General features: G+C 37.2%; 1 protein-coding gene across 5 annotated transcripts in view; it reads left to right on the top strand.

The window, feature by feature from the left end:
* si:dkey-32e6.6 overlaps positions 1–18,584 on the top strand; it is a 42,448-nt gene extending 23,864 nt beyond the window's left edge. For all 5 annotated transcript variants that reach the window (XM_087306953.1, XM_087306954.1, XM_087306955.1 and 2 more), the window contains 2 exons: positions 17,381–17,707; positions 18,080–18,584. In XM_087306953.1, coding sequence (XP_087163079.1) covers positions 17,381–17,707; positions 18,080–18,257 — 505 coding nt within the window. In that variant the 3' untranslated portion in view covers positions 18,258–18,584. The remainder of the gene's footprint in view (positions 1–17,380; positions 17,708–18,079) is intronic.
* The last annotated feature ends 6,136 nt before the right edge of the window (positions 18,585–24,720 follow it).

The following is a 24,720-nucleotide window of genomic DNA, read 5'->3' as shown; positions in this document are numbered from 1 at the left end:
GTGATATGCCAAGATAACTGAAGAAACCTTTTGCATGAAAATTAATTATGACAATTCTAAAGAATTATCTGTGGTCTTAGACCAGATCATGGCTGAGAAATCATGTTATGAAGTCTTACCTCCCTGACTCATTATCCATCCTTTCTGCTTTATAAAGCCATGCTTAGTGAAAGTAACATCATCATCATCATAATCATCATATTATATAAACTTTAGTCGACTTTCAAAACTCGCTGCGTGCCGACACCTCTGCACAAAAGGCTGTTACTCCGGTTTCACGGCACATGAGCGGCGCCTATTTTATTGGTGTGCATGGAAACAACCAACCGGGATTCACACAGGAGTGCGTGGGGCGCGCGGGAATGGTTTTCTGCGCGCATGCGTCAGTTTGCTTTCACCAGCATTGAACCAGAGGGGGAGAGCTACGTCAGTAACACCAACAATAATTTAGTGGCTGCATTTTATTTATTTATTTATTTAAATATTGGGAATTTATAAGTACATTTAAATCAATAATGTCAACAGCAAAATTATATTGGGGTGGCCACAGGGGTGGCCACTGGCCAGAGTTTACCGTGGGGTGGCCGTGGCCACCTCTGGCCACCCCTTGGGGGCGCCCCTGCTGTGCCATACCTATTGCTAAACTTGTAGTGGTAGAGCACAATTCCCAGAACCCGTGTGTTCGTCATCATCCGAATGGGCTGAAGGAGGGTGATCATTTATTCTGGCCTTGCTGTCATCCTGCATCTGCCTCATAGTTTCGATTCGACCGCAGTAGATGTGCTTCGCCAAGGTCTCCCATCCATCACTCATCCTCAGGAGTGTGTTATACGGCAGGCAGAAGCGACAGGGAGCTCACTCATCACTCACTCTGCCCTTTACCCTGTCAAACACTCTGAATGATGGGATGCAGTTAGAAAAACAAGCCCCAGAACACACTTGCCACGTCTCAGCCATTTGAAAATACAATCTTAATTTCATAATGAAGATTTCTTTTGAGAGTCTGTTTCGCAAATAAGTACAATTTCACTCATGGATTGCACTTGTATTGTGGGGAATGCAGATGTTGGCCTGCAGCCGATCAGCCAAATGAAGTGGTTTACACTGCTGGTTTATATGGTAAATGTGTGTGGTGTGATTCATACAGGGGGTGACCGTCACGCTCGAGCATTCCTGTAGAGAGACATTTTGTGGATTTTTAGAGCTTGCCAAATCTTTCTACTGAAAGCTTAAAAAAACAGGAGAAATGATTAGTGCTTGATTCTTTAAAGTGACATCCAAAGTTCATCCCATAATGAAGCTTGTGTTGTTTACTCAACCTCCTTTTGTTCCAAACTTGTGTGACCTCCTTTATTTTGTGGAACAAAAAAATAGCTATGTTAAAGGGCACCTATTTTACCCTTTTTTCAAAATTTAAGAGTCTTTTGTCTTCAGAATGTGTCTGTAAAGTTTCAGCTCAAAACACTCATCAGATTTATTTATTTTACCTTTCAGAATATTGGAATTTCCTGCTTTGAACACAATGTAGTTGTTTTTGTTGCTAGTTTGTTGCCAGTTCTCCCCGGTTACCATTACCACATGCCTGTCAGAGTTTTGCCTCAATCTCCACCTCGGCTGCGTCAGATAAACAGCACAGTGACAGACATGAAGGAAGTAAATCTCATATAACGTTTGTGAGAAATACTACAGTAAGAACTTTCCCAATGATTATTTGATGTATTTGTTGTGGAGTTAATTCAAGCCTTTCTGCAATGATGAGTCACACACAATATCAAAACCAAGTTTACACACACACACACACACACACACACACACACACGCACACACACACACACACAGAGTGGACACACACACAGTGCGCACTTTAAACTGTTTGCACTGTTTTTGCACGGCAAATGTGACAGGATATACATATTAATATCTACTGCTGTATGGATATCTGTTATGTTATTGTACAAAATAAACCGGATTTAACAGTCACAAACTGGGATTGAAGCATCTTTTTTTATAATTATACTGACATGTGACTGTGGTGAAAAAATAAAGATGGTAAAAACGCCTTGATTGATTACAAACCAGCAACGTTTTGAACTAGTAAAACTTACTCTTGATGATTGATTATCACAGAGAACTCAGCAGATCTTTCAATCCCAGTTGCTTTGCGGACATCCTGTCTTGCTAATATAATTATATGCGTTACTACAGAGACATGTTAATACGCAGCTGTCAATCAATTTGGTGGGCGGGGAAACCGCACTCCTACGTCACATTGTGGTGGGCCTCATAATGGGAGGGGTTTGGATCCTATTTTAACACACTATACATACAAACAGTTCTGTTCAAACAGCTTCCAAAAGATGATTTTCACCATAGGTGCCCTTTAAACGATCTGCTAGTCAGTTCTTTTCATGCGATTACACCGAACATCACCTGGAGCTTTCAAGCTTGTTAAAAGCCACAGAAGCATCAAAACACTGTAATAAAACTAGCATATAAACTATACATCAAGTAGCGATTAAATAATAAGGATCATGATCACAAATTGTTTTTCCTTATGATAAAGCATGTTCGACAAATGTTTGTTGTGTTAATGTTTATGCTTCAAAGAGGAGCTAAACTGTCCTGCATGTTTGCAGTCTGTTTATTTGCTTAACGGCAGCACAAGTTTGGGATTGTTTACTGAAGGGTCTGGATTTAGTGAAGAACACAAATGTCTTGATGGTTTAGCTTAAAGCCAGATGAAACAACACCGGTGTTGTTGATGGCTCTTACAAAAAGGCAAACACTGTGCTATGAAGGATCCATTTAGAGGGATTTTCCATGGATTTACTGTCATAACAGAGACTGCTCATGTTATTGTGGCAGACTTGGGAGATAAACATATGCATTTTATCAAATTACTGATGTGGGCATTTATTAGAGGTCCTGTGAAGTGCTTTGAAATGGGAATTTTTTTATTTGATGTTTGACGTAATCTCAACTGAAAAAAACCCTTCCCCTTTTTAAAAAGTAGCCAATAGAGTTTTGTTTTTATCACAGCTCTGGCCAGTGAGAGTGATTGAGCTCAAACACTTCAAATGAAAAGCAAATGAGAAGCGCCTTAAAAGGGGCGGGACACGTCATACTAGAAAGAATTTGATTGGTCAAGCTTTGATGAGAAACTGAAGTATGAGGAGATGTGAAATAAAACGTTAACTGACTTAGGCATAAGTGACAAACTGCAAGCTTTACATGTTTCTACTGATTTTATATCTCCTAAAGTGCGAATGTCCTTAAAACTAACCGACTAAAATTAACATCTACATTTCTTTTATTTTAATTTCATGGGACCTTTAAGGGAATACACACAATATACAGTAATTCTCATTAAGCTACAGCATTAGTTTCCCTCTCTCTTTCTGACTATCATGCCGTCAGCAAATACATTATTCAGCCTTAACATCTTTTACTCATTTTCTTTTCTCGCAAATTGCAAATCTTTCTGAAACAGTGCCATTCAAAGCAGAAACAAGAAGAACTTTATTCTATTTTATTCACTCTCATCCACATCTGCAGCACCAGGAAAGCAGATATTATCACTGGAATTGTAGCCATGGCTGATGTACTGTTTGCTTTCCAGCTGCTGTTTTTTTTAAAAGTAACCTGTAATTAGCAGCAGTGAGCGTATAAGTGAGCTTTGATCAGCTATCAGCTCAACTTTACAGGCTGTTTATTTTAAAAAATAACGTCACATTGTCACCAAATTGTGGTGTTAATTGTTACTGAGGATGTGCACATTCATGTGTTTGATCCTGTGATCTACCCAAACACTGCAGCACCATGCTATTATCTGTGAACCTCCCCGGTTAAAGCAGGACTTTTACTGTCTGCTTTAATTTCTTCAGCCTTTATGAGTGGCTGTCAGCCCAAATAATGTGAAAATCAGCACTGTGTGGATTCGATTTAAATACTGCTGTAAATCCCAGCACTATCAACACCTCCTCATACTTAATTTCTCAAACTTTCAGTCATGTAAAAATCTAGCCATATATACACATACATAAAGAGGTAGTCATGGAAATATATTCTCAGAGCGCCTGTGTGATCAGTCACATGTCGTTTCCAGCTGAGATGATTAGCTCAAATATCATCCGTAGTCCAAAGACTACATACTAATTGTGAACTTCTGGGGGATCCTGTGTCAGAACTGCCTTCGAAATGATTGAGAATGTTAATGGTTGCCTATTATAGACACCTTTTTTTCTTTTACATTTACCCTTCCTCACTAGCTTGTATTCCGTTCTGGGTTGTATGCCAATAGTAATTTAATGAATAAAAAACTAATTCCTGAATTTCAACTGCAGGTAGCAAATACAATACAGATTTATATGTAGTAAAGTAGAATTTAAATGAACTGAAATCTAAAAAAATATAAAATATGTCTCTGCTCATCAGGAGTCGCCACAGCGGAATGAACCACTAGCTATTCCACCATATGTTTTCAGACCGGATGCCACACGCGAACTCATACACTACTGCCGATTTTTTAGTTCATCCAAATCAGCTATACCACATGTCTTTGGACTGTGGTGGAAACACATGCGAACACGAGGAGAACATGCAAACTCCACACAGAAATGACAATTGGTCCAGCTGGGACTCGAACCAGCAACCTACTTGCTTTGAGGCGACAGTGCTAACCACTGAGCCACCGTTGCCTTAGGCTGTACTCACACTAGGTACAGTTGCCTCGAACCGGGCCAAAGCACGCTTGTCCCCCTTCTGTCTCCCCCAACGGCCCGCACTCACACCACAAATGGGCCTCGGCACGCTTATGTCATCGCTGCTGCACTGTTCAGTGAGAAGCGCTCTCTCACTCAGCAGCACAGTGGAGATTTCTCTTGTTATATAGTTTCAGTCGTTTGTTATGCAGTGACATGCAGTCAAATATTTCGCCAAATAGTCCTTAGGGATGCGGTGACACGCAGTCAGATATTTCGCTGAACAGATCCGCCACTTTTGGCGCTTATAATCATAAAGCTCTCGTGCTGCAGGAATGTGGAGGTTTGCTGAAGGCGCGCAGCTTTAATAAACTACGGCAGTTTGCGTTCACTGAACAGTAAGAATGATAAATAAATCCATATGAAACAGCCCCTTAAAAGTCACGTCTCGCTTTCAGTTTCGGGCCCATGTGAACCGCGCTCAGGCACACCTCTTCCAACCGGGCCAGGGCCAGCCAAGTGAACCGTGCTTGAGCTCGATTCAGCGCACTCACACTTTTCAAACGATTCGGGAAACGGGCCTGGGCACGGTATGGATGGCATAGTGTGAGTAGGCCCTTAGTCTAAAATCAGTTTTCACAATCCATATGCACTCGCTCGAAAGCTTGACAGAGCCCCTGCGCGTAGCTACAGTTACTAAACCACGATTGGTGGGTGGCGATATTTGGGTGTGGCTTAGCGAAGGCTCAATTCATCGACTCAACAGAGAAACTGATTTTGCATAAAGATGACACATAAAGATTAAGTATAGACCTGTTATGAGCTCAGAAAATGTTAATTGATTTTATATGCTTCTGGCTCCGTTTACACCAATACATTTTAGTTTTAAAATGCATAAGTTTTGCTACGGTTATGCCTTCCCTCCACACTACTCTGGTGTTTTCGAGCACCAAAATGGAGCTTTTTGAAAACGCTGAAGAGGTCATTTTAAAATGCTGCTGCTCTATGTTAGTGTGAATAGGGGAAAACTGAGACATCTAAAAATGGAGGCGGGGCTGCAGACATTCGATCTGATTGGGGCTTTTTCCTCAATATTAAGTAGCCTACTCAAAATCCTCTCCTTGCAAGTTTAGACTTCATAAGTTTGATATGGAAATCAAACTCCCGAGGTCACGTCGGGTAAACCTTTAAAGGGAACAGTGTACTTTATAACCTCATTCACATCATCATGGCTACGTTGTTTCACAATCGTAACAATCAAATTAAAAAAAACATGATATAAGGAACTGCCTATTGCCATGTAGCTGTAAATTTATACGACCACCATCTTCAAGCCTATAACAATACTGCCTCCTTTCATTTTCATTGAAAATAGAAAACACACCCTGTCTCTTTTGCTGAATATCAGTTTTAATAATCAATAATGGCCATTTTAAAAGTATGACGTACAATAGATTTATACATTATAGAAAAAAAATGCAAGCACTCAGTCAAATGCGCAGAATCATGTGGCTACTTTAATTAATATATTAACTTATCTTTGTGCCCAGCCAAAACACGTTACTCGAGAACAAGTAATAGATTCAAAAGACTAAAGTCGGGGAATATGTCTTTAGATATAGACAACAAGATGTATTAAATATCTCGTTTAACAAATATAGTTAGATTAGATTCAGTGGTAGATCCTTGATGAACAGTACGACGTGCACAGCTCTTATCTGGGTAGATGTGCTCAAAGCACTAACTGCCTGGAGCTCCGTCGCGAGCACACACTGCAGTGCATGTCTTTATTGCTCTAAAACATCATTTAAAACTAAAACATATTGGTGTAAACGGGGCCTCTGTTGACCCCATCTCGTAATTTAGCATGAACCCAAATGCCATTTAAAAAAACACAAACCAACATCGAAACCATTTTGAACCATGATGCTGGTTAGTCGCAGCCAGCAAAGCTCCCCAAATAGAGAATTAGCTCCACTCTACAACAAATGTAATCGAGATGATCATCCTGCGCTCTCAAAATAGTAAAGATTTTTTGCGTGTATGTTCATATATTGCAAAGATACAGATTTTGTATTTCGCCATCATTTATAATTTGAGTTTGCAGTTTGCAAGTCTTAATGCAATTTTGTTTCTTTTCCTCATTGAAGTCGCTAAGTTCACTAATTTTTATGTAAGTTTTAGCCTCAAATCAAAGTTTGTAGTGATATGATTTTCCTTGGTGTGGTAAATTAACAAATACTTTTTAAAAATTCTATAGCAAAACTATTTTTATAAGTAGCACTGGTGAAAAAGTCAGCAAGAATTGATGTACTACATTGCAATTCATTAAAGTCCTTTATTTTTTTAATGTAAATTAAAGTTCAGCTTATGCCGAGTTCAGACTGCATGATTTTCAAAGTAGTCGTGTCACAGATGTTTTCACACTGCATGACTATCTGGGCCAGCGTTTCGTCGATGCTTTGTTTACACTGCAAGATGGATCGGCGACAGAGACTTTCACATTGCATGACTTTATAGTAAGAATCGCCGACAACTTCGTCCAAACTACGTGTCACAGCCAAAAACACGTAGTATATCTTTTGTTATTAACTACATAATAAGAAAGAAGCCTTTAATGGGGTAGAAAATGTACATATTTGCTCACCTGGGTTTAAAGGGAATTAGCCATTTCTCCTCAAAGTTGATAATAAACTAATTTCTTTCTGTATGAAACGTCAAACAGACACGGTTGCTCTTGAGTCCTGTCAAACCTCCACTAGTTTTTCCTCCATTTCGTGGGTCCAAATAAAACCGAAAATGAGCGCTTTAAACTTCTCCCCCAGCCTCCCGCTGGCCTGCGGCAGGTATACACACACGCACACACAAGTGAATGCTGCTCTCTCATTGGCTGTAGGCGATCGCCGATGTTATTTTCAGTCAAAACTCAATTCACACCGCATGATTTGAATCGCCGACAGCTCCAGATATTTAGCACGCTAAATATCTCGCAGGCATCAGCGACTCATCAGCGTTTCTCTCAGATCGCGTCTTTGATAGTTCATACTGTGTGATTGTCACTCACGTGCACAAGCAGCAATTTGCCTGTAATTTCAGGCATTTGTTGGCGATTTCTCAAAACCTGTCGGCGAGCCAAAATCTGGGCTAAAATCACGCAGTCTGAACTAGGCATTAGGGTGGTTCGGATATTCAAAGCTCCTGTATAAGAACAAGTTGATTTCGCTTAATTTGCAGAAAAATTATGTTTCTGTCATCACCTCATGTCATATCTATAGAATTGTGGTTGCTTGGAAGAACAAAAACTTCTCAGACTTGTTAAAAAACCATCTTAACTTGTGTCTCGTTGCATCGCTTTTAAAGATCCCTGTGCCAGGTCTATGAAATCCAATTAGAGTTTGCAATTTTACTGAACGACCTTCATGATTTGAAAGCAAAGCTCTAACAGCTAATAGAAGTCACAAGTTTCTGTAAAAGTGAAACATCTCTGACCAGTGCTGTCATGCCTTTAATCTACTGTATGGCCTAATGTCATGGGAATCTCTGCATCTTGGACCACAGCAGTCTGTGTGTTCATATGCCAGTGTTTTTATAGGTGCACAGTTTTTTTGTGTGTGAGCATTGACACCACAGGCCCCCTGTCATCTGGAGTTTGGTTGTTTTGTTTTTCGGGGTGAATAACAGGCTGTGCTGGGACAGGGCTGTTCTGCAGGCCAATGACCTGTGACTCTGAGGATTTTGATGGATGGAGAGGACAATGTTGATGCGCTAGCTAGACCGAGCTTACGGGAATGAGGCAGGGGGGTGAAACAGAGGACACGCTCTGCTTGTTTTCTCACACAGGGAGACAAAAACGCAAGTTAGTACACCAAGCTTCACTAAGAAGTGCACATTCTCATTTCATAATGAGTTATATAAGGTGTCTCTGCCTGAGATGCTGTTCACTCTAAGGAAAGGCACAGCAGTTGAATAGCGTAAAAATGACTAGTTCTTACATACCACAGTTGATTGAGGACTTTTACTATTGTAAACATTGTTATATTACAAAAAAAGTCTAAAATGTGTTATTTAAATATGCAAGTGAAGCATTTTTTTATTCAATATTTGTTACTTGGCATACTTTATTAACAGATATGATAGCATCCATAATTTAGAAAATGCTGTGAATAGGCAGAAAAATTGTGAATTGTAGAATTGTACACTGTAAAACCCAACAGTCAACTTTATCAAGTGAAATGAGTGTAGTTAACTCAAAATCGGCTGAAAGTTAGGGTGCTTTTACACCTAGACTTTTGTTTCAGAACCTGTCTTGTTTGCCCAGTTAGAGCGGTTTGTTTGGCATATGTGAATCCAGCAATCGCGCTCGGATCCGCGCCAAATCAATTGGTCCAAGATCGCTTAAATGAGGTGGTCTCGGCTCGATTGAAACAAACTCTGGACAGGAAGATTTTACTTAGAAAGCGATACCATCCGAGCCTGGCTATATCACAGTGTATCATGGATATGTCATAGGCATATATACGGCTATATGAACTGAAGAGAGAGTTATGAGTAGGGCAGGAGGTCATTCCAACAGGTAAATATGCATTTCATGTTAAAGCCTATATTGCATAAGCCAACTGCTATGTATGACAAAGTCTTACCTCTGATATATACTTGGTGACGATGTCTGTGGGTGTCACTATTCAAAAAGAAAGTGCAGCTTTTCGAATATGATGTCTTTATTGCTCATCGTCATAAATTAAAATAAAGACGCATGACCGCTGAGCGAGACTCTGCTAAATAAACCCTGAAACTCTGCCCAATGTAAGGAGAGTTTACTCCCACGTGACTTGTTTTAGCTCCTTCGGTCCGTTTAGAAACTTTGCCGTGTGAAAACGAACCGCACCAAGAACAAAGAGCAACACTGTAGCAATTTTAATCCCTGTTTCGGAACAAATGAATCGATTCACAGGTGTGAAAACCAGGGGCGTAGATTTAGGGTGGACGGTGGGGACGTGAACCTCAAAAAAACTGAACCTTTTTGCAGTTATTCACCTGATTAATTATTCATTCTGTTTAATTGAGGTATAAATATTACATCTTAGTGACATTAAGAACTAATTTTTGCTGGATAATCTTGTTGGATAGTTATTATAACTACACTTTTTGATGTACCAAAAATATGTCTTACCATTTTGTCAAATTGCTTTATTTACACATTTAAACTAAGTTTTATTACAGTTTTATAAATAATAAAAATACTTTGAATTAGAAATTAGAACTTTAAATTCTTAGAATAAAGAAATGAAGAGTTCAGATGCCAAAAACTCTAAATGCCATGTAAAATTAGCATTTTTCTCAGCCTTGTATATTTATGTTCAGTTATTTCACTTTAAAGGCAATAAAATGTATTAGTCACTATAAAAGTAAAATCAGTCCACACACAGGAGTTGGAGAAAAATGCTATTTTTAGAAGAAAATTTTAAATGGCATTTAGAGGTTTTTGCATCTAAACATTTAAAATATGAAAATATACTTATTTTCAAAATATATTTTTTTATCATCTGTTAAATCTGTTAAAACTTGATTTAAATTAAAAACTGAAGTCTATAGGCAAATTACAAACTGGCCAGTGCATTCAACCTTCCTCTGTGAGAATTTGGGCATTTGAATAATAAGATAAATTCAAACATAATAATAATAATCCATCTTTTGGTCTTTCAACCACCTGACCCCCCTTGGCTACGCGCATGACTATTTAATTTAACTTTAGTTGTAAGACATTAGGCGACTTAATAATACATTTTAATAGCAGTTAAATAATAAATAGGAATTATAATATATTATATATATATATATATATATATATATATATATATATATATGGGGGGGGGGGGGGGGGGATTCTATTCACTCGTCCCCAGTCCCCACCAATGTCAAGCGCAAACCTACGCCCTTGGTGAAAACACTCTTAGTTCTACTCATTTGAAAAGTTTTGAACTCAGTGTTGAAGGTAATCAGTTAACTAAATACCTCATTAGTTCAGCTTAAATTGATTAAGATCACAGTACTTGTATAGATTACTTTTTTAACTCAAATGTTTTGTTTCAATTGGTTGATTCCTTAAACGGTTCAAGTTGCCTTAACATATTGGGTTTTACAGAATTTAGTTGGTTTGAGTTCTTGTCACTTAATCGAGTTTTGCTGTGCTCAAACTGCTTCATTTAATCAAATGGATTAAGTTCACAGTGTCCATTGTCCATTTGGATTAGTTTTTGAACGTAAATAGTTTGTTGCAATCGATTTTCTTAAATGGTTACCATAACGTTTTGGGTTTTAGAGTGTAATTGTAATTGTAGAACGATCTAAACATCCAAATTATGTGGGAAAGTATCCCTGAAAAACCTATTGGATAGCTATAAAAGTTTATTTGTGCCTCTGTGCATGAGGGAAAAAAGCATATTTTGAGAGAACAGCCTTTAAATATATGATAAATATAAAAATCTAATACGTAATTGAAATCTATAGAGACAAATTAATCAAATGCAACAAAAGAAGCAATTAAAAGTGTATTTTTGGATAGATTAGACTAATTAAAAAGGCCTTAAAATTTGAACAACAAAATACATGATAGAGCCACAGATGGAGATAGTTATCTCAAATGATGGTTCCCTTAAAATAAAGCTGCTGAGTTTTGCTGAGCCTGGGTTTCCCGCATACATGACATAACATGAGATCCAATGAAATGTGCTTGGTTGTGACAGTGGTCTTCCTGTCCTGTGTGTCAGGTTATGTAAGAGTGGTTGTGCAATGCCAACGTCGGTGTGCCCGTGGACATGTGGTGGCAGCCGTGCTCTCTGCTTTTCATTATGGCAGTACTCCCTGAGGATTCCCACCAATGTGGGCTTGTTAGTAGGGGGATATCTGTGTGAAAAGAATGTTTCTACACAAATCTGTCTCGGACATCAGATAACTGTTTTCCAGTTTGATGCACATTTGTACTGTAATTACTTTTTTTCTTTTTTTGCAAAAGAGGTATTGTTTAAAGGTCAATATACCTTAGGCATATTTCATTCCCCAAGTTGTCAAGCCACTCTCAGTTGACCATTACACAACCGGTAGACTGCAAATACGAATGCAGTAAAAATATCCCGATCAATAGGTAGTGTGAATGATCACATATTTTCAGTTTTAGGCTCTATATTTTGGCTGTCTTAGTTTTTAACCAAAAACACACGAATGTAAATGCAGCCTGAGAAGGTGTTTTCTTTTTTGATATAGTATATACACTTTTTCTTTACTTCATAAAGTAAAGTACATACAGGGAAAATCACTGGCTTGCCATGCGTTAAAGGATTTTAAATACATGACATTTCCACTTGCCTCCACTTATTTTGTGGTCATTTGCAAAGTTATAGACAATATTTGGCCAAATATACATCAGTTGTGATATGTTAGATCTTCCCACTTTCAATCAGCAGTTGCAGGCAGACAGAGAGATGGTGTGTGTGTGCATGTAAATGACACAAGCATATCTAACAGTTCATAGGAACATGTTAGCTGCCTCTTTGCAAATATTTTTAAGCATATTGGCAATTTGGTTGATCCCCTCGGCTCTCTGGTCTAGCACATGTCAATTGTCTTAAGATCAAAGATGAATGAAGGCTCTAGCAAACATCATTTAGTTTCTATAGCTGCTATTAATAATATTTTAGGAAATGGTACTTAGATTGACTTGTGAACAAAACAGAACTGCCTGTGCATTAAACGGTTTTATTACACACCTTCTAGCCAATCAAAATCAATCATTTAAATAGACCATTGAATAATTTGTAATGATTTACTTATATTATATAAAATAGGCTAACAAAGCCTTACCTTGTATAAGAAACAAAATTTAAATATGAGTACTGATTATACTCATATATATGCCTAAGATAATAAGCAAGTGCGGTTGTAAAATTGTTGTGTCGGCTCCTTTGTGGCAGTTATTTATTGTGCACATGCTTAATAAAAAGTTTGTGCAATAATTTAACAACCCAACTGTTGATACATGTCTCCAAATGAGAACTTATTAGCTGTTGCAATTATTTTTTTTTTGTTTTTGTGCCCCAGACAAGACATTTTTAGATTTGCCAAATTTCTTCCACAGCATTTTACACTTTTACCTAAAATTATTAATATTAAGCTTAATTGTAAAAATTTGGGCGGTTCCATTTAAAACGCACTTGTCTTCAAAAAGAGTTGAATTGTCATTGCTCTTCTTGCAAAGGGAAGCTGTAATTAAAAAAAACTGTAAACTGTGAAAGAACCTTCACAGTTCTTGGCTGTGCGCGCACTCAGCGGAGGCTTGCGCTAAGTGCAGACACATAGCTCGCGACACAGACTCGTGCTCACACGGCTTGTAAGCTTGCAGAGTGAACCAAATGAGCTGTATTTCCAGAGTGGACAGTGACAATGCCGTTGCAACAAACACAACAAGTTGTTTTCTTGTATAAGTGGAAACGCAAGCAATCTGGCTAAGTGAAAGTATCTTTCAAAAGTGCATTTACTGCAATGCAAAGTTTTGACTGCCTAGCTACTAACGGCAACTTTACATCATCCACATCGTTATGCCAGCAGTAAATGACCTAAATTAGTATATTATTCATTCATTCATATTTCTTTTCGGTTTAGTCCCTTTATTAAACTAGGGTCGGAATGAACCACCAACTTATCCAGAACATATTTTATGCAGCGGATGCCCTTCCAGCCGCAACCCATCTCTGGGAAACATCCATACACACTCACTCACCCTTCATACACTACAGACAATTAAGCCTAGCCAATTCACCTGTACCGCACATCTTTGGACTGTGGGGAAAACCAGAGCAAATCCACACGAATGCAGGGAGAACATGCAAACTCCACACAGAAATGTCAACCGACCCAGCCGAGGCTCGAACCAGCAACCTTCTTGCTGTGAGGCGACAGCACTACCTACTGCGCCACTGAGTTGCCCTAGTTTAAAATTAATAGTTAAATAAACACACACTTTCGATTGCAATGAAAACAATGTTTTTTTCTGCAGTAGCCTAAATAAATCTTAAACATAATTTTTTTTACATCTGCTGTATTTAAAAATATATGAATAGCCTAATAATACACTATGCTTATTAAAAAAAATATGATAAAATGGCTTATTTTTACATTGCAAGATGCTCCAAAAATGTAATAAAAACAAAGTTAACTCCCAAATCATGTTAACTCATTTATGTGAATGAAAAATGAAAAAACTTTATCTCATTAAACTGCATTTTGCAACTCGAAGAGGGTATTTTCAACTGCAGGGAGCACAATAAACCAAGAAATATCCCGACTTCTGCCAGAAAAGGCAAACATATTGATTTTTCTCCAGAAGAATGGTTAAAAACTGAGAGTCATTTTCTTTCAAACCATTGCACATTCTTTAACAGGAAAAAATATTTATTTGTTTTACAGTTATTGGTTTTGTTTTATTTTACATAAAAACATAATAATAAAATAAAAGATTTTTAATTAAGTTCAAATTGTTTTTGTTTTTTCACTAACAAAAAAGTACCGATAAGAGACCCGTTAAAGTACCAAACTGATAAGTGGTATCGATAAAAGTAGTAATACCGTTAAAACCTTAACAATACCCATCCCAAATCTTGATAAACTCTGGGAGTCCTGCAATAACACTTTCTTTGCCCTTTCAGATGACTTCATTAAGTTATTTGAGTCACTACAGAGAGACTGGATGCAGTCGTCCGAGCTCATGGGATTCATACACAATATTATTTTTTTCCTAAAACTTGGATAGGTGTTGTATAGGTCAATGTTTTCAGATTAAATAAAAAGCAAAACTAAAAGTATTTCATCAGGTTGGATAGTAATTATTCATATTTCAGACCTTTTAGCTAAACCTCTTTGCTTAACATTGGTTGAGGCACTTGTAGCATGTCAAATTGGAATGCAGCAGGAATCTTAACTAGTTGCAGACATTTTGATAAAGCAGACCATGAAAAATATATATTATAGGAAAATGAAACTGTTATTTGAATTTAAACCCATTAGAGGAGACCTCCAAAACAAAATGAGAAACCTTTAAGAATTTCATAGTAGGTGCACTTTAAAACAAGAGCTAAACACAATAGCTCACGGCTCCCACTGAAACTCTGTCAGCCACATCCACTGCCAGATATCTTGATTGATATTCAGTCTGCAGCATCTACAGTCTCATCTCAAGGTCAGTAGCAGAGCTTGTACGGTGAATGAAAACCACATGGAGGTCAGTGTAGCTTTTGATGTAATAATAACACTCGTTGCTATATGAGATCCTCATCTCAGTCGTCAGTGTTACGAAGGCAGAGGAAATGTACTCCTGACTCCTGCTGAGACCAACACTGTAAACTTACACCAGCTGCCTCCTTCAGACCCCTCTTGAAAACACAAAAGCTTCTCATACACTGCCATTTCTTTTAGGACATTCTCACTCTCAAAATCCTCCAACCCCTAAACCCCCTACAACACATACTGTCATTTCTGCTGCCTCCACAGAACGCATGACACACAAATACACTTCACCAAAGTCAACACACAGGCTTTTTTGGCTCTAGCTGATTTGTGTTGGGTTAATGACCTGCCATGGGGCAAGTTCTGCCGAATACTTTACAAGCTCCCCCAATACTTCACAGAAACCCTCTACACTAACCATCAAAAATACTTGAAGATGGTTTATACAAATACATGTTGTAAGACCTGCACAGACAAGCAGGAATTGCCGTTGTCTATTCTTGTATAAGCTGTTTAGAACAAGTCTGTTGATGGACCATGAAAAAATATTAATATAAGGTTATTAATGAAGCTGGCCGACCAGAAAAGACTACATTTACTCTATGTACTAGTGATGAGGATTGGATTCATCCTTAACTCATGACTGTTTTGAGTTACTCGTAAAGATTTACTCACCGATTTTGTTATTGATTTATTGAGTGATTAGTCATTGTATGGAAATAATGACTGATGCATTCATTTAAAAAGTTGTTCAAAATGCAAATTTGCTATTCACCTTATTCTCTGTGTAAGAGCGGGCACAGGCATTTGAATCTTTTTGGCTCGAGACTTCCAGTCTCATTCACTTCCATTCATCTTTAGATGTTAAAAACAGCTCGATATGCTGCTTGATGTTGCGAACTGATATTTTCTTATTCTATTATTCTGCTTTGTTTGTATAGTCATGCAAAAACTTGCATAACGAGCTGTTTTAAACGTCCAAAAATGAATGGAAGTAAATGAGACCGGAAGTCTTGAGTCGAAAAGATTCAAATGGCTGTGCCTGCTTGTACGTGAGGAATAAGTGGAATAAGCAAATAGCAAATTTGCATTTTAAACAATTTTTAAAATGAATGAATCACTCAATAATCTCCATCTAATCACTTAATAGCTTGTATAGTTTGACCGTTTTCTGCTGTTTATTGAATCGGAAGTTGTAAAACAATTGCAAAAATGAGTGCACTTCCGCTTTAAAGAATAAGGTTAATAGAATAAAATGCATTATATGGTATGCTTGTTAAAAACACAATGTGATTGTTCTAAATTGTTGTTTACCGTTGATATAGGTTTATATAACATAAATTATAGAAAATAGCCACAAAAGAGGTCTTATTTATAATGTTATGACTTTATGTTTTAAAGTCACTGGAATCTTGTTAATTTGCGTGTGGTTAGCAAGTTTATTGATCGCTTAAGTCCCCTTTTTTGGCTTTTTTTAAAAACAATTTTCATTATTGACATCCATCATTTCATCAAATAAATTTTCATGAGCATCTTCCCAATTTATCCACAATCATTTAACCACAACAACAGTGACTACAAGTCAATAGTACAATGGCGAGAGCGTCATGTAAGAAAGCCTTACTGAGGAGACTGAGGAGCCAGGCAAATATAAAATAGCCTAAACATGATAGTAACCTAATGATTGCATGTTGAAAGCAAAAACCGATATTAAGGAGATTTAGACTTCTTGGCCGGACATGTCAGGGAAAAGGAGGACATGTGGTCACTCTAGTGTCTTCACTAGACACGAAACAACAGAAACATTTATATACCAGAGCACTGCACTATTCCAACCACATAAACATGTTTATAATCTAAATAATGAATTTTAGACCTTATTAATGATACTATAAGCACATGCTGAGTGACTGATGCTTTAAGTTTGCACATTTCTAAAGTTCACGTTTAAACTGTATGTTTCCTAGTTGTTTTATTTTCAAGATCTGAGATACTATCTGCTGCCGCTTTCAGAATGGCAATAAATGTCACTTAAAATGGTATTCAAATTCTCATTGCTAACATTTAACACTAAACAAACCACCTAATTAGCATCTGAGGTATTTGAGTCTATGAAAAAATAATCATTTTGTGATAAACTGTATTTTTTCCAAATTATTTAGTCTGTTAAACAACTTTAACCAAGTTAAGTGTTATCCGCCTCCCAATATAACATGTTCTAGTATGATATTCATCTTATTGTATGAAGTTTAATTGAACTGGTAAATTAAATCAAATACTATCTCTTCCAGAAATCACTTTTGGCCACAACTGTATCATCTTAAAAAACATTGATATTTAGATCTTATTTCTCCACCACTTATATAATTTAGAATGTAAAACCATACCTGTATCTGTTTTCTCAGGAAGCTGGAATCTCTTGACCTGTCATATAACCAGATGGCAGTGGTGCCCACAGATCTGCCCAGGGCCTTGCTCTATCTCTCTTTGCAGCACAACCACATTCATTCCATTCCTCCATACTCACTGAGTCACCTCCGCCCAGGCTTACAGACTCTACGCCTTTCACACAACCTGTTAGAGGAGCACACTGTACAAGGGAAGTCTTTTCGTGGAGTATATCAAAGTCTGGTTGAGTTACACTTGGACAACAACCGGTTTGAGAGGGTTCCCCTCAACATGCGCCACTTCAAGAAACTCCAGCTGCTGCATCTAGACCACAACCGGATAAGGTATGCACACTTAAGCCCTGTTCCCCATCTAGTAAGTTTCCTTACATTCTAAAATAAACTGAAATTAAGAAACAATTAAGTTTTCAATTAAAAAGTGAAAGTTTGAATCATGATTATTATTCTGTCCAATTACATTTGGACCCTTAACAAGTGGGAAGCACATATGCAAACTGTTGTAATTCCTACCCCGTCTACCTGATGTGGATGTAAATACCTTCAAATTAAAGCTGACAGTCTGCAGTTAAAGCACACCTTGTTCATTTTGAAATTCATTGTGTTGGTCTATAGAGCCAAAAATGTTACAATTTTGTCGATATCCAAATATTTATGGACCTAACAGTATATATATATATATATATATTGTGTTTTCAGCTCTGTCCCCTCAAAGTCGCTTTGTAAGGTTAAAAGGACGGAGGACTCTCCCCTGTCAACTGTCCATTTAGAGTACAACTACATCAATGTGAAGAAAATCCACCGTGCTGCTTTCTCCTGCATTCAAGACCAGAGCAAGATCATCCTGGAGCCCCAGAACCAAAGCCAGGGCTACTAAACTACAGAAATGTCACCTTGTCACTTCACAGCCTCCCTGTCAAACACTCTCAGACTTCAGAGTACTGTAAACGCCATGTTCATTAGATAGATCCATTAATAATGTCATGGTTGCTCTTTAAATGCTCATTTGGCTGTTAAGCAGCTTGTAGCACACTAAATTTTGTTTCTTTTTGTTTGTAATAACCATTCAGACTACATAATGCCTTTCTTTCACATTATTCAATTAGAATTTGGTGCATATGTGGTTTTTTCATATTTATAATTTTAATTGCATTATTTTACCTCTGCATTATCTGATGTTGCATTAAAACAGATGTCTGTAAAATACTTTGTCAAGATTTTATCCACGTAAATGTTTAAGAAACCCTCTATGAATTTTAAAAGGTTCACATCAGTTTGAATGTGTCCGTGATACTCTATGAGGGAACCATAGCTCACTGCCAAGGTACGTATAGCTAAATACAATTTCTCAGCCTGAGACTGAGGCGTATGTGACAGCATCTTTATTATCAATGACTTTCAGGAAACACTGCAGGATTCTTGAGCGAAGCTTTAGGTGAACGGCTGGAGATCTGTGAGCAGAGATGATGTCTTGAATGGCAAGGTAATGAGACAGAACTTATGAGCTGTGATGTCTGCTGAGTTCAGGTGTGAATGACGCCCGCAGGTCTGAAACGGGCCTCTCTGTGCTCGTTTGGCAGCACTGCCTCTGGGTGAGAACGGGTTACTTCAATGCAATATACATAAGTACCTCGGATTTCTCGTAACCATGAAAATCTATCAAAGCAAAAAGCGCCTCAAGATGACTTTCTTTAAGCATCGGCGTCTAGCTTACATTTCTAAATGATTTACATCAAACTGTGGTGGATGACCCCAATGACCTTGTCTGATCAGTCTGATGGCACGACACATTTAGTTTGAAGTGCATTAAACTGAAGGCATGTGGGCTCATTGAAAGTCCTTTTGAGTCTTTCCACCAGCTGGCCGTCTTGGTAATGTCTTTGGGCAGCTATTACAAATCATGAAAGAACGGCTGTAATCTACTTGAAAAGGGGAGGCTTGGGTCTTTTAAATAGCTAAACATGTTTCATTATTGCAGTGGGGCTAAAAAGTATTTAGTCAGCCACCTAGTGTGCAAGTTCTCCCACCTAAAAAGATAAGAGAGTCCTGTAATTTTTATGATGGGTATGTCTCAACTATGAGAGACAAAATGCGAAAAAATAGTCAATAACAAAATTTATTCTCAATACTTTGTTATATAAGCTTTGTTGGCAATAACAGAGGTCATACATTTTTTTACAGTTAACCATACAGGTAATGATTGAGGACAGAGAAGGCTCTTAAAGAAGAAGTTAGAGGTATTTAAGAGACAGAAATCTTGCTTGTTTGCTGGTGACCAAATACTTATTTTGCAGAGGAATTTACTAATTAGTTCTTTAAAAATCCTTCAATGTGATTGTCTGGATTTAATTCTTTCTCATTTTGTCTTTGATAGTTGTGGTATATATATGATGAAAATTACAGGCCTCTCTCACCTTTTTAAGTGGGAGAACTTGCATAATTGGTGACTGAATAAATACTTTTTCACCAATAATAACTGAAAAAAGTGTTGGCTACTTGGTAACATATCTGATTGTTGACACAATTTAAGATTTTCTCACCAGAGATAATATATGACTTTGTAAGGTAGGTTAAGAAACCCAAATCAAAATAGGATTAGGATTTCTATATTTTATATTTAACATATATCTTATATCTTAAAAAAGGGAAATTTCTGCACTGTAAAAAATCTTGTTGCCTTAATTTTTTTAGTTCAATCAAACAAAATTTTCTACTCATTTCATCTTCATCACCAAACTAACTAAAAATATTTAAACATTGTTTAACTTAATTTTTTTGAAACCTAATTAAGTAATTTAAATCAATTTAACCAACATAAAAATATTTGTTGTCTTGACTTTTTGACATTGCTTTTTTTTCAGTGCGCAATATGTCCGCTGGCTCAAAATTCTGGCGAACACCTATAATTTAGACTATTTATAAAACATTTCTAAGTCAATCATTTGTAATTCTGATTCACAACACTGTACTTACTTTAATCTTACTTGAGTACATTAAAATTTTTACCTTCTCATCAACCCTAGAGGGGAGAAATGCACCTGTGGGGGCTCATCCAGGATTTAAAAACTGGGGTCGGTTGCACCAGCAGTGCATAAGTTAAACTGTAGCCTACTTGTGACTTTAAGGGACATACTACAAAATATTTTTGTGTTGCACCACTGATCTTAGTTTAAACATCCCGCTTAATCTAAATATTTACAACCCCCCATGTATAATAGTAGAGAAGAGATGATGGCGAGATTAGTTTACATTGAGCAGCTCACGATCATAATGAAGAATTATCTCCCTCTACTCACAGCCATAATTTCCTCCCAAATCTCTTTTTTTTTTTTTTGGTTTGTGAGTTTAATTTTCTATCTATGAGTGTTTTGTGTTAATTGTGTCCATCAATTAAAATGCAAATGTCTTTATGACTAAAGTTTTTCCTCCTGCTCTTTTCTCTTTTATATGTATAGGATATAAAAAAACTTTGTGTATTTACGACTCACAATGCAACTGTGTGCGCTGTCTGTTATTAGTGACTGACAAATGTAATGTACTAGAAAAATGTAATTAGTCATTTCATTTTTATAGGACAGTTATACATAGATGCATTAGTTGCAGAATTTTAATGCAGTTTAACAATTTAAATGCTTTTTATTGGATATTACGTCATTCAATGTGTACGCATTACTTTACAAAGAGACCTACTAGCTATAGTTTGTCTTAAGAATATCTAGTGCAACCAAAAGTAAGAATAACTTTAGTTACAAACTAGCTAGTAGTTACTAAGCCCCTAGTGAGGAATTAACATGCCAGATTAAGAAAGAACTTACAAACAGCTAGTGCAACTCTACCCTGGGAACTAAGAATCCTAACCATATACCTAGAATACTGAATGCTGCTTTAGTAAAAATGCAACTGGAACCGCTCATTGTGTTTAGAGCATGCTTTGAAATTTGTTTGGGTAAAGCACTTGGCATCGATAATTATCGATTATATGCTTACATATTTTAAACACTGATCCCCACTGACATCTTGAGAGCAGAAGAGCAGATGGATGTTTCAAAATGACATTTAGAAGCAAACAAAATCCTGCATGCTGGAAATGTTTCATAGTGTGAATGTGAAGAAACATGCAAAGCAGCAGGGCTTCTTTCTGCAGCTCAGAAAACATGGCTGAAATGTGCATGATTCCTGATGATCAATTTAATAATAGTGCTTGGTCTATTTGCAAAACTACTAGTTAAGATGTTGGTACAAGCAGAAAGACATGCAGAGCTGTGATACTCTCCAGCACATCCTGGCCACAGAAACCCAGTAGTCCTTCCAGCTTTGTCAACAATGTGACTTCTTATTTATTGATGTTCTTTGTCCTGACATTTTATTAGCAAGCATTAATGAAAAACACGTGCAGTAATCAAAACAGCCCTCCAGGATGCTAAAAGCCTCTTCTGTTTAAGAAGACCTGTCGAGTTTGTTACACAGTTCACACTTGCATATAATCCTGTGCTTGCTGTAAAACACACAGTAGGTCAATTAGTATGATTGTTCTCATTTCATGTCTTCTTAGGCTTCTATTTATAGCGTCTTGTCCTCATGAACAGACTTCATAATCTGACAGCAAGCAGACTTCTGAGAGAAGTTTGAGAGATTCTAGTAATCCTTCTTGTCTCGTACGTCTATACAGAACATAATTCATCTCTATTAGTCACTACGCACACACACATATCATACTTAATGCTTTAATTAGCCAGTTCACGGCTCAGAAGACACTGGCTCAAAAGCCTCACTGAAACTTTACTTCATCCAAGCTAAAAAGTAATTTAAGGTTTTCAGCAACATTGTTTTTTATTTTATTTTTTTTACTTTTTTGTTTGTTTTCTCTTTAAAAAATATATATTTTTAACAGAGCAGAAAAAAAACTGTAAGGACTTTATTTTTAGTGATCTAGACGCAAAGTCTAAAGTGCATGGCGCAAAAATATTAGGGGTGTGCCCGAATGCACTTTTGCTATTTTAAGGTGGAAAAATGTGCTCTGTGCCTTGGAGCATGGTTTAACAGGGTTGTGCTTATTCTTTTAATGAGAAATGTTGTTTTGAGCATAACGTGCATTAGACCAATCAGAGTCTCATCTCCGATTCCCTTTAAGAGTCAGTTGTGTCACACACCTTGGTGCATTTGCTATTTACATGGCGGACTTTGTAAATGGAAAACTAAACACTTCACTAACAAGAAAACAGTTAAACAGATCATCTGCGTTCGCGTGGGTTTCCTCCGGTTGCTCCGGTTTCCATCACAAGCCCAAAGACATGTGGTACAGGTGAATTGGGTAAGCTAAATTGTCCATAGTGTATGAGTGTGTGTGGATGTTTCCCAGAGATGGGTTGCAGCTGGAAGGGCATCCGCTGCACAAAACATATGCTGGATAAGTTTGCGGTTCATTCCGCTGTGGCGACCCTAGATAATTAAAGGGACTAAGCCGAAAAGAAAATGAATAAATGAAATACTAATTGTAATGAATAAACTGAAAAAAAGCACCTATACATGATATATTTATGTAGTAAATATTTTTTTTTTGTAACACTGTAATCCTTCAGTATTTTCATATGTAAAGATATTTGTGCATTGCTGTCTTAAGCAATGTGTAAGCGTTTTGGACCTGCACATGTGCATAACTAACGTGCTCTGCACTGGACTTTAGACCAGGTTTCAGTTGGTCAACGGCGCGGCCTATTTCAGTTCCGCAATGCACCTGCAGCATACCTTCCTTTTAGAACAGAACACCCATGAGTCCACAAAGTTGCGCAAATGGATTCGTGATAAAAAAACGTGAAAATTAGGGTTGCACTGGTCTGAAAATAGCAACACATCAAGCCAAACACATCTTGTGCCATATTTTGCTGGGTGAATGATAGGGTCCTAAGAGAGTAGACAACCAAACAAACAAAAGAAAAAGGAAAGAAAGAGAAACACCAAAAAATTATATACATTCAGCACAATTGCTCTTCAGGAGGTTTTTTCACAAAAGTTAGAAAAGCTTGCCAAGTGATAAAGAATATCTTATATGACCCTTTCATAAAACATCTACGTTTTTCTAATTGTATGTTAAATTTAATATCTTTAATTAAGGGTTTAAACATCGGAGGTAAGGTGTTTTTCCATTTATACACAATTAAGCTCCTGGCTAAGAGAGAACAAAAAGCAATAGCATCAGACTGGGCTTTTTCTTAAGTTTTAGTCTTCCGTAGTTGTCGCTGTAATCAATATTTGGTATTTTAACAGAAAATTTTAATATTTAGAATGCAGATATCAGATTTGAAAATATGTGATCCTCCTGTTCATGCAAATTATATTGATAACACTCTGTTATCATATAACCAGTCCATGTGTACCTTTTACAACCCAGGCTAATTCTGAAAACATAACCCTATATACATTTCAGGCACCAAATACGTCCCAGGAGGTACTTTATCACCAGAAATTACCAGAGGCCACTGTGTACACTTTTTGAGATTTCAAATTTCTCATTCAAGTGCTGTTCACACCTGCTCTTCTCGCTTAAATCCACCAGAGGTTGCTGTCGACTGACTGACTGAATGACCAATTGACTGATACCCCCACCCACCCCATTCCTTAAACCCAACCGATTGACTAGAAAGTAACGGCGTCATACTGCCCTGTAGCATTCGTTTAAAAGATCAAATGCAGCCATACGTACTTCTGACTACATAATTTGCAATCTCCAGAAATGTGTATAGGTCTAAGCTTTTACAAATGAGCCTATTTAGCACCTTTCTTAACCACTCACAATCTCTCTCTTAGCATTCATGTCAATTGAGTTTGTCAGTGTTGTGCAACAATGTTTGAGTAGATCATAAAAATGTATCATAGACTGTATCCTACATGTCACAGAACTATCTGTGACTAATAAAAATATGTTTTGTTTGGTGTGAACACCAATAGATGAAAAAGATTCCTAAAATGATGGGGAGTTTATTATTGTAGCATCTCCTCCAGTGACATCCATTAAAAAATTCTCTCTTCTCCTGCATGTCGTGTCTAATTTATGCTTGTTATTAGCACTATATCTCCATTCGCTCATTATGCACATTGTGTGAAACTGCCGCATACCAGAGACTAACGACTGTCCAGTGCAACATAAAGTTTGATGAGATGATAATGGGACTACATAAAGCCAAAAAACTGCCCTAGAATAAAAATACAAACAGGTTTTAGTTTTTTTTGTTTTGTTTTTTGAAGCCACACAATAAGCTGTGCATCTCAAGATGTCTGTTGTAACAAAAGTGCAACAAACCAACTCCCAGCTGAGCATATAATCACACATTACTTCTAAGCTC

This window comes from Danio rerio, chromosome 23 (assembly GCF_052040795.2).
Source record: "Danio rerio strain M-AB ecotype USA chromosome 23, GRCz13ab, whole genome shotgun sequence".
NCBI lineage: Eukaryota > Metazoa > Chordata > Actinopteri > Cypriniformes > Danionidae > Danio > Danio rerio.
Note: the sequence above shows the minus strand (reverse complement) of the source record. Positions and strands in the feature narration are given on the sequence as shown.